Source organism: Echinops telfairi, unplaced genomic scaffold, assembly GCF_000313985.2.
Source record: "Echinops telfairi isolate 266 unplaced genomic scaffold, ASM31398v2 ScPeMD7_18;HRSCAF=68, whole genome shotgun sequence".
Lineage (NCBI taxonomy): Eukaryota > Metazoa > Chordata > Mammalia > Afrosoricida > Tenrecidae > Echinops > Echinops telfairi.
The window spans coordinates 5,238,460-5,248,525 of record NW_022103915.1 but is presented as its reverse complement, the minus strand read 5'-3'; the positions used below and the strand labels follow the sequence as shown (position 1 = coordinate 5,248,525).

The 10,066-nt window shown below is 58.2% G+C and overlaps 1 protein-coding gene across 3 annotated transcripts in view; it reads right to left on the bottom strand.

Moving 5' to 3' along the window:
• The window catches only part of EVL (Enah/Vasp-like), a 91,579-nt gene that overhangs the window by 18,709 nt on the left and 62,804 nt on the right, over positions 1 to 10,066 (bottom strand). For all 3 annotated transcript variants that reach the window (XM_013003727.3, XM_045288203.1, XM_045288202.1), the window contains exon 4: positions 491 to 554. In XM_013003727.3, coding sequence (XP_012859181.2) covers positions 491 to 554 — 64 coding nt within the window. The remainder of the gene's footprint in view (positions 1 to 490; positions 555 to 10,066) is intronic.

Below are 10,066 nucleotides of genomic sequence, written 5' to 3'. Positions count from 1 at the left end.
TCAGGGGACAGCTGCTCACGGGCTGGCCCACCGTGAGGTTGGCACCACTACAAGAGGAGTTGCAGGTCCCAGAGTGTCCTCAGCTGAGACGTGAATGGCCACGCCACCTGCCCAGGGCACTCGGGACAGGATGGAGGAGAAAGGTGCTCCAGGCTCAGAGCAGGTGGGCCGGGGCTCAGGACGGACCCTCGGGGGATGGATGCACCAAGGTCGGGGTCGTGTGAATGAAAGCACCTCTCTGTGGCCCTTGAGTCCCTGCTGGGTGACCACAGGATGCAACGCTGGGAGCTGCCGGCAAACACTCCCCCTCATGCACACTCGCAGTCCTTCCTGGTCCTGACTTCCGGCAGAGAATGTGTTTGCTCCCGTTTTTCTGGCTCTGCCCTCATTCTCCCGCCGGCCCCCCAGCCCCAGCCCTCCGCGCCCTGGCTGCTGGGTGTCTTGCTTGCCAAGGGACCCTGGCCGTGGGCTGACCCGCCAGGTGTGTTACCTTCTGGGGATATCCATCTCATCCGGAGAGGGGCCATTCTGTACCGGCCGCTGGGTGGAGGGGCCTGTGGACAGAGGGGCACAGAGGTCAGCAGAGGAGTGCCGGGACATGGACAGATGCCCTGTGACTGTGCCGTCACCTCTTCGGTGCACACCTCCTGGTCTCTCCCTGCTCCTGGCTCTTCCCCTGGGCCCACGCTCACGACCACATTCTCACAGCTTAGAAATCAGCCCTCGGCTCCTTCCTCCCCGACCCCGACCTGCTCCCTGACCCCCTCACTTGGGCTGCCTTCAACCTTCTAAACCAGGTACGGGGAACATCAGGCCTGTGGGCAGATGTAAATATACACATATACGAGGGGGTAACACCTCACCCCCACCAAAAGCTCTCAGCAGAGCTTTCGAAGTATGCATTTTTCCCAATAGGCGAGCATTGAGCAACTCTGAGTTAGTGCACCCAGTGGCGTCGCCTGGGAAGGTTCTTTCTGGCCACAGTGAATTTATTGTAAAGGCAGTTTCGCATGAGCCTCGTTTTTTTGTGATGGCCGATTTAAGAAAACAGAATGTGGCTGTGAAATTTTGTTTCCTGCCCAGGGGAAAAATGCTGCAGAAACTGCTGTGATGTGGAACACAGCTTACAAGGACAGCGCTATGGGAAAAACTCAAGTGTACGAGCAGTTTTCTTGTTTCAAAAAAGGTGAGATGTTGATTGACGACAAATCTCATTCTGGATGTCTGTTAGCTTCCGGAATGGACGAAATGTCGACAAAATCCGTGCACTTGTGCGCTCAAAGACCGAGAACAGACCATTGAAGAGATGGGGAAGTTATCTGGACTATCTTGGAGCTGTTTAATGAATTTTAACAGAAGATTTGGGAATGAGAAAAGTGGTTGAGAAATTTGTGCCTTGGGTTCTGACTGACCAGGGAAAAGACCGTCGAGGGGAAACATGCCGTGCTCTGAAACAACAGTTCTGAGGCACCTAGACTTTTTATTCGTTACCGGTGATGAGACATGTGCTATTCTTATGACCCCGACAGCAAACATCAATCAAGCCACTGGAAGAGGCCATTGTCACCCTGCCCCCGCCCCCCAAAAGCTCAGTGAAATCAAAGAATAAGATGATGCTCCTTTGTTCTTTTGATGTGCTGGGGGATAGTGCATTTGGAGTTCGTTCCACCAGGTCTGACTGCTGTTAATCAGTTTTCGATTGAGAGGTTCTGAAAAGATTGCATACAAATGTGTGACAAAAAAGGCCTGCTTTGTGGCACACGGAGGACTGATTTTGCCACCACGATAATGTACATGCTCACGCAGCCATCTCAGTGCAGCAGTTTTTGGCAAGAAATAACATGCTCTCTTGCCCCATACACCTTACTCACCTGACCTCACTCCAAGTGACTTCTCTTTGTTTCTCTTATGAAGAGGGACATGAAAGGACAGTGGTTTGACGACGTAGAAGAGGTGAAGGAGACAAACGAGGGAGGTGCTGTCAGTTATCCCAACAGATGAGTTTGAAAAATGTTTCCAAGAATGGAATCGCAGATTTGACAAATGTATTAAGTGTAATGGACAGTACTTTGAAGGTGACCAGGTTGTTTGGTAAAAATAAATAAATTTAAATACATAGAGTTGAAAAAAAATCCCATTATTTTGGGGTACCCCCGTGCGTATATCTGCCATTGAGTCAATTGTGACTCACAGTGACCCTACAGGACAGGGTAGAACTGCCCCTTTCTCCCGTGGAGCAGCTGGTGGCTTTGAATTGCTGACCTTGTGATTAGCAGCAGCCTAATGCATACACACTCACAAAATCACCCACACCAGCGAACAGCACATGCCTCACCAAAGAGAAGCGGTTCCAGCCATCCCATGAGGGGAGAGCTCGCCTTAAATGCTTGACCAGTATGGCTGAGAATGCTGTTATAAATATCAAATGGCCCTTGGCAGAAAAAAACTCACCCAGCCCTGCACTAAACCCTGGCTTCTGATTTCGCCATGCCCCTTGCCCTGACCTGGCCCAGCACCTTGGCAGAGGGTTCTGGCCAGTCCCCTCCCTCTGACCTGAGGGCTCCTGAGGCCTGTGGCAGGTGGGAAGTGTGCGTCTGCTGGGCTGGCCTTGCCTGGGTCAATGACACCGTTGCCACCCTCCACCAGCCACCCCCATTCCATGGCAGCCTGCAGGTGACTACCTGCTCCTGCCGAGGCTGCAGCCTGACCTCTCCATTCCCGTGGCTGCAACACCTGCTCCTGACCACGGTTCTTGTCCACCATTCCTCCCCGCTCATCTCTATTCCCCAGCCCTCCTTATTTCCACTACCCCCCACTGTTCACACTCAGCCCACTGGCCACACATAGGTTACCTCTACCTCCATCAACCTTGACCCCTTTCCTCTATCCACATGCAGCCCACCCCACTCCCTCTGCTGTTTACCTCTACTCTACGCACCGGCCAGCCACACCCAGCCCACCGTCACACACCCCACTGTCCACTTCTACCCCAACACTACACACACACACACCCACCGGTGCCAGCGCCTCCAGTGGGTCTGCAGACGTTGGCAGTGACAGACCCTCGGCACCGCTTGCCTTCACATGTCTGTGCCACCCTCCCCTGCCCCTGGGCCACCTCTTCCAGGAAGCCTGCCCTCCTTCTCCCCCCACACCCTGGAAGACTCTCGGCTACCTGACAGACACTGGATGTCTCGGCCCCACCCTCCACCTGGGGCTGGGGCTGGCTCACGGGAGACATCGAGAGGGTGGGGAGGTCTCATCATGGCCGGCCCAGGATGGACGGGGCGCATGCTGGGTGAAGGGTAAGTACAATGGAGTTGGACTGGGGCATGGACTGTGCGCAGGACATTGACTCTGAGTGGAGCTGGACATTGACTTGGAGTGGAGTCCCAGTTCCTGTTTGCATGGTGTGTGGCAGACATGAAGACAGGGGCCTTGCCGACCTGGGATGTGGTCATATAACTGTACCTCACTGTCCACTTTATGAGGTGCCTTCTCCTCCACAGGGACCCCTAGTGATGCAGTGATCAAGTGCTCAGCTGCTGAGAGGCCAATGGTTCAAACCCGGGAGAAAGACGTGGCCATCTGACTCTGTAAAGACTGCTGCCCTGAAGACCCTGTGCGGGGCTGGGGGGTGGGGGGGTGTCTAGGGGAGCAGGGGAAGTGTCCTACTCTGTCAGCGGGGTGGCTGGGAGTCGATACTGGCTTGCGGTTTGGGCTTTGCTCTCTGCTGCCCTCAGCTTGCCCCCTCACTCCCTAACCAGTGGCACTATGACCCATGAGGTGTGCAGGGCGAGTGGTAGGGGCCTCGGAGATGCTGGTGGGCTTTGGCTCTGATGTGGGCCTCGGGGTCAGCACGCTTGTCCAGTCTGGGAGTTGTTCGTACCCAGAGGTGGAGCCTGGACCACCACTGGGGACCCTAAGCTTCTCCTGCTCTCCTCATACAAGTTTCGCTGAGGTCAAAATGAAGTCTGTCCCCCGTCGGCTGAATGGGCCTGCACCTTGCGCTGTCCCCATGACCGGGGAGTGGAAGTGGGGGAATGCTGTGACCCTCTGGGGCTGATTTCTGGAAGCAGAGCACCAGGCCTTTCTTCCTGGTCCATCCTGGGAGCGTCGCTGAAGCCCCTTCAGTGTCAGTCACAGGGGGGCTGCGCATCAGTGCATCCTGGCTGACCAGTGCCCCCACCCCCTACGTAATCCACCTCCTGCCGTCAAGTCCACTTTGATCACAGTGTCTCTGCAAGGCAGACTGCACGGGGGCAGGCAGCCTCGTCTTTCCCCCACAAAGCAGCTGGTGGGTTTGAACCATGGACCTCATGCCTAGCAGAGCGAGTGGTCACATGAAAAGTATTGGGAACTCTAGGCGCATGTCTCACCCCTGGCTGGGGGCAGGTGGTTATAGGTGTGCAGGGCAGTATGCTTGGAGCAGGCTGGGGGAAGGGTGGGTCTCCTGGGACAACCTGGGGCCCTGCTGAGGGACCCCGGTCCCCAGAAATGCTGAGGGACCCCGGTCCCCAGATACCTCTTCTCTAGCTGGACTGCTAAGTTTCATGCAGCACCCAGGAGCACCAAGGCAGGGCCTTTATTTATCCTTGGGGTGGGGGCGGGGGCAGGGGGAGCCCAGTGGGACCAGGCCACCACCATGAGCCTGGCTGAGAGCACGCTGGGGAGAAGGAGGGTGGCCGAGGAGGCCGGGAGTAGCCTGGGGTGCTGCTGTGAGGGGCAGGGAGAGTAGCTTTTCCTCGGGAGACGGGGAGCTCAGTGGATGCTCCAGGGAGGAGTATGCTTACACCTGACGCACATGCACGACGCGGCTTTTTCAAGAGACAGGAGTTGCTGCCGGAGCTGGCGATGGCCCTCCCCCTGCAGACTGCACGTGTTAGGGGGCCACAGCCATTCAGAACCACTGACCGAGGGAAGTCTGCAGGAACTGCCTGGAGCACATCCTCCCAGGCCTCTGCTGGCCACAAGCCCTTGGTGCGCTGCAACCCACCCCTGGAGAAACTCTTGCCCACCACATGGCGGACACGCAGCACACATTTGCTGAAGCTGAGCCAGCTGATTGGGGCCCTGTGCTCAGTGCTGGAACCAGGTCCGGGCAGGTCCTCTGGGCACAGAGGGCAGGAGTGCCATGAGCTGAGAGACCGCTGTGCGGTGACCAGGTGCCAGCCAGCATGGCGTCGCCTGCAGACACCGACTACCTCTTGCTGTTCTAGGGGTCACATGGGAGCATGAGTGCGAGCCTAGGTTGGACAACGTAAAAACCACAGACGGCCACGTGGCAGGGGAGCACTGAGGCTTGGTGCCCTGTGGTCCGTCGGGAGGACAGGGTGAAGGGTCTCTGCGTGGCCATCTTTACGGGCCTAGTCCGGGTGTTTTCTCCTGTACAGTGGCTGCTGGGCTGCAGCTGAGAGGTTAGCTTCTGTGGCAGCAGGGCTCCCTGGCAGGTGAAGACTGGGGTTGAAGGCCAGGAGCGGAGGGCCCGGGAGCCAATCCCAGCTGTTGTTATGCAATCATGACCTTCACCTCTGGGGAGGAGAGTCCTTGGAGGTGGGAGAAGCTGACCCCAGACCCCACAGGGCAGGACGGGGAGAAGGCCTGAGGGGGGACCCGGGCTGAGTTCTTTCAGCACCCACTGCCCAGCAGGGGGGTCGTCCATGTCTGCTCATGTGAGACCCTTGCCCAAGACAAGGAGCTGGATCTCAGGGTCCATGCCTTAGGCACCTCTCTAAGTCCCCCTCCAAGCAGCCTCTCTCTGCCTGGGTGCCTCCCCTTAAGACACCTGTAGGGTGGTCTTTCAAGTGATGCCTGTGGTCTCTGGGTGTCTGAGAGCCATGGACACACTCCCTTTGGCACCCTCTTCCAGGGCACCCAGTCCAGGCTGTCCTGCCTCCTCCCCAGTCTCCAGTCTGCTGCAAAGGGACTGGGGGTCAGGAGTCCCCACAGAGGGACTGGTCATCGGAAGGTCCTTGTAGAGGGCCTGCGCGACAGGTAGCCTGGGCCCTAGCTGGAGCTCTGCCTTTCAGTGACCAGTGCTTTGGGGAGCCCCTTCCTGCTGGGTGAGAAGGATAGAGCCACAACTGGAGCTGGCTCTGCGTGTGGCCAAAGGGACCAGCTAACTCCAGCTGAGGGAGACCCTGGCTCTATTCACCCTCTTTGTGGCCTCCCACTGTCCACGGGAGCAAGCCCGCCCTCTGCAGCCAGTAACCCAGGGCTACATGTCCGCCTTGATAGGCTTAGTGGGGTGGGGGGGCAGACAGCACTCCAGCAACACCCCCTCCTGAGAAAGGCCTCCTTCTGGCCCACCACTAATGTTGGTGCTGCTGGTGGTGGTGGTGGGGAGGGCGTAACTGGCATAGGGGCTGGATCAAGTCTGGCTGGGCATCCGGGTAGGTCCCCCTGAAAAGATGAAACCCGAGAGCCCGAGGAGCTGGTGACAAAGGATCCAGTGCCTGCTTGGTGACGCTTGATGGGATTTCTGGCTGGCAGATGACAGCCACCTGGTCCCGGGCCGGGCACGGTCCCAAGCTCTTCCACATCCCTCCCCGCAACCACCTCTCTACTCCTTCTTCCGGAAAGCGCCTGCATTCGGAAATGAGGGAGGACTGCTTTCCCAGTGCACCTCTTCCTGTCCGCCTAGGCGTGCCTCTCATCTGGCAAGGCCCTGCTGTGGCTACCTCGCCAAAGGCACCCAGGGCTGGGTCCCCAGGCAGGATGGTGGTCTGGGGGGACAAGGCTCTGCCTGTCACAGGACACATCCCTGTGACAGGCTCTGGTCTCGTTCCTAACTGCACCCCTGCTTGCTGGGCGATGGACGGGCTGACCCTTCCCTCTCCAGGCTAACTGGCTGCGAGGAGCCTGGCCTTCACGGTGAAGTTAGGCTCCCGGGAGTTGTTTCTACCTCATCGTACTCACGGCAGGTGCAGGGGCGTATCACCTGCTAAGTCCTACAACAGGCCCCTGGCCCCGCCACACACACACACACACACACACACACACACACACACACACACACACACTCTGCCATCAAGCCCATTGAAGATCACAGTGGCCCCACAGGACAGAAGGAGAACGGCCCGGTGGATTTCTGAAACTGACGCACTCTTCACAGCAGTAGAAAGCCTTGTCTCTCTCCCTTGGAGCGGCTGGTGATTTCTCACCGATGACCTTGTGGTTAGCAGCCCAACTCTTAACCACTAGGCTACCAGGACTCCTGGGCCTGCCAGCAGTGAGCTCTCCAGAGTGCCCCACCTCCTCCCCGGGGTAAATTGGGGGCTGACAGGCGAGGGGTGGGCAACCATGGCCCCAGGCCACATGGCGGGAAGCTCGGAGCGCCCAGCACCATCCGCCATCCGGAGACCCCTTTCTGCCCCGGGCCCAGCCAGCAGGAGGCCTGGATTGGGTGAGTGTTGGCTTTCTGCACCCTGGGCACACTCCCTGAGTAGTGGGGACCCAGACCCTGGGAGGAAGGGCAGCGATATGCCCACGGTCAGGCGGAAACTGAGGCCTCCCCTCCTTCCAGGACAGAGTCCCTCCCACATCGGCCCTCAACCAGCCAGCTCCTTGTGCAGCCTTCTCCTTCTCCAGTTGGGAACTCACTTAGGACCTGGGCCGGAACCAGCATTTCCAGCAGATGCTGTGCTGCCAGACTGCCTCCCCTCACCCCCCACCACTAAGGAAGCTGCTGCATTTTGGGGGATGCATCTGCCTGGATACCCATGGTCCAGTAACCTGCTGCACAGACAGAGAACTGGGGGTCTTGGAAGCCGCGTGCACCCGGGATTGGGGAGCTTTAGTCTCCTGGTGACACCTCCCCCTGCCCCCCACCAACCGCCCCTGCCGGGTCTTCTACCTCACCGCCTCTTTGAGACCTCCAGGGAAGGTTCAGGACTCCTGTCCCCAGGAGCAGTTGGAGGGGGAGGGGAGGCCTGGGGTGGGGTGGGGGATAGGGGTCTCAGGAAGCAGAGGGGGAAGGGCTGTCACCTACAGTTGACTCTGCAAAGCACGGTGCAGTCACAGTGGCAGAAGCAGAAACAGTGGAAGGTCCACTCCCTGCTGACCATTATGGCCCCGGCTCCCTCGGCAGGCTCTGGGGGCCGTGGCTCCCGCATCCTGGCCACTTACCTCTTCCCCCTGGGCCGCCCAGCTCCCGCAGTGGGAAACTGATATGCAGCCCAGCCGTCAAAGGGGCTGTGTTGCTTCAATCTTTTATGAGCCTCACTGCTGACCTATCAGGGCTCCTGTCTACCTGACTCCAGCAGGTGCGCTTCCTGGGACGAGGACCCCCCCCCCCCACCCAGGGCCTTGCCTGCTTGGGCCACCCTCAGACGGCTCCTCAGTGGTGGTCCTCAGCCCTGTGGACCGGCACATGGTAGGAGTGATTAAGTGAGTGAACGGGGCAGGGGCTGGCTGTTCACCTGAAGTGTCCTCTCCAGGCCTCCTCTAGTGTGCACTTGGTCGCCCCATCCCCATCCCCACAGCTCGCCCTGGCCCTGCCCCTCCCTCTGCTTGCCTGCCTGCAGGATCAGCCCACCTCCCTGCCCGTAGGCAGGGCTGCCTCATGCCCCAGAGCTGTACGCTGGTCTCCATGCCCAGCCTCCTGGCTCCCTATGCATAAGTCCCTGGAGCAGGGTGTTAATCTGCACAATGTGCCTTTTTAGGGAACACCTGAGACTGACTGCAGGGGTCTAGGCCCAGCACCTGCATCCCTTCCCCCTGTGCAGATGCTCCACCAAAGGTGAGTTCCTGAGCCCCGTGGGCTTTGTGGCTTGATCCCATCATTTCTCCCCACTGGGACTTGATTCTTTCCACCAACAGGAGCTGAATCAGATTGGGGGGGACGGGGCTCATGGCGATGATGACAGTGGTAACAGGGGCAGGCACCACAGCCTGAGTGCCCACAAGTACCGGGCCCTGCCACTCCAAGTGCCCTGAGTGCGGAGTGCCTGCAAGTGTTGGGGCTGTGGGAGGACAGCAAACCTGTGCCAGCCCTGTGCAGCTCAACAAAGGCTCTTTCCCACACCCCAGCATAGTCTGCCAGTCAGTAGGGCCTCGGATTGCTGTCTGTGGAGTTCTCAGGCCAGGAAAAGGGCAGAAGGGACATTATCAGTAGCCCCTCGGGTCGGGCCCGCTTACAGAGATGCCAAACAAGCAGAGCCCCAAGCCCTCCAGCTCGGCCCACCTGCTCCACCTCTTCCAGGCCGCTGCCTGAAGGGGAGGCCCCCAGAGCCACCTCTGAGTCTGACATGCTCGGTGCCTGCTGTCCAGGGATCTGGCTCAATCCTGAACTGGCCGATCAGCCGGAAATGGGCAGCTGCTTTGTCTAAAAGCAGTGCATGTGGAGAGAGCAGGGCCTGGTAGTGGTATGAGTTAGGCACTGGGCTACTTACCACAAGGTCAGTGGTTCAAATCCACCAGGTGCTCTTTGGGAGAAAGATGAGGTTGTCCGCTCTCCTTAAGATTCACAGCTTCAGAAACCCTCAACAGGGTTGTTAGAAGTGGGAAGCGATCTGACGGCAGTGGTTGTGGGGTGGTGGGGGGTTGGGGAGAAAACTTACAGTGGAACTACAACCAGCCTTCCGGGAGGGAGGCTTGGCACCCCCATAGTCAGTGCTATTTGGACTTGGAGGGGTCTCCATCATGCCCACCTCAGAAGACCGGTGAGACCGAAGCCCCAGCAAAGCACCTTCTCCAGGTGCTGCCACACTGTGGGAAACAGAACGATTTCTTCCGAGTTGTCTCCCCCAAATATATGCCAAACCTAGCTGCTTGCTACACATGGTAAATGACTATACACTTGGAGGTCAATGAAAGTAGGTCAGAGGTTATTCTCCCTAAGCACTGTCCGCCATCTAGAGCCATCAGACTGTAAAGTCTGCTCCACCCTAAGTAGGGCCCACTCCCTTCTGATAAGGATAGTAGTAAGCAAATGTGGTGCCGAAGGGACCAGTTATCAGGCATCAAAGAACAAAAAATCGTATCATTGTGTGCTCACCTCCATGACACGATCACTGAAGACAAATGGGTGCATAAGCAAATGTGGTGAAGAAAGCTGATGGTGCCC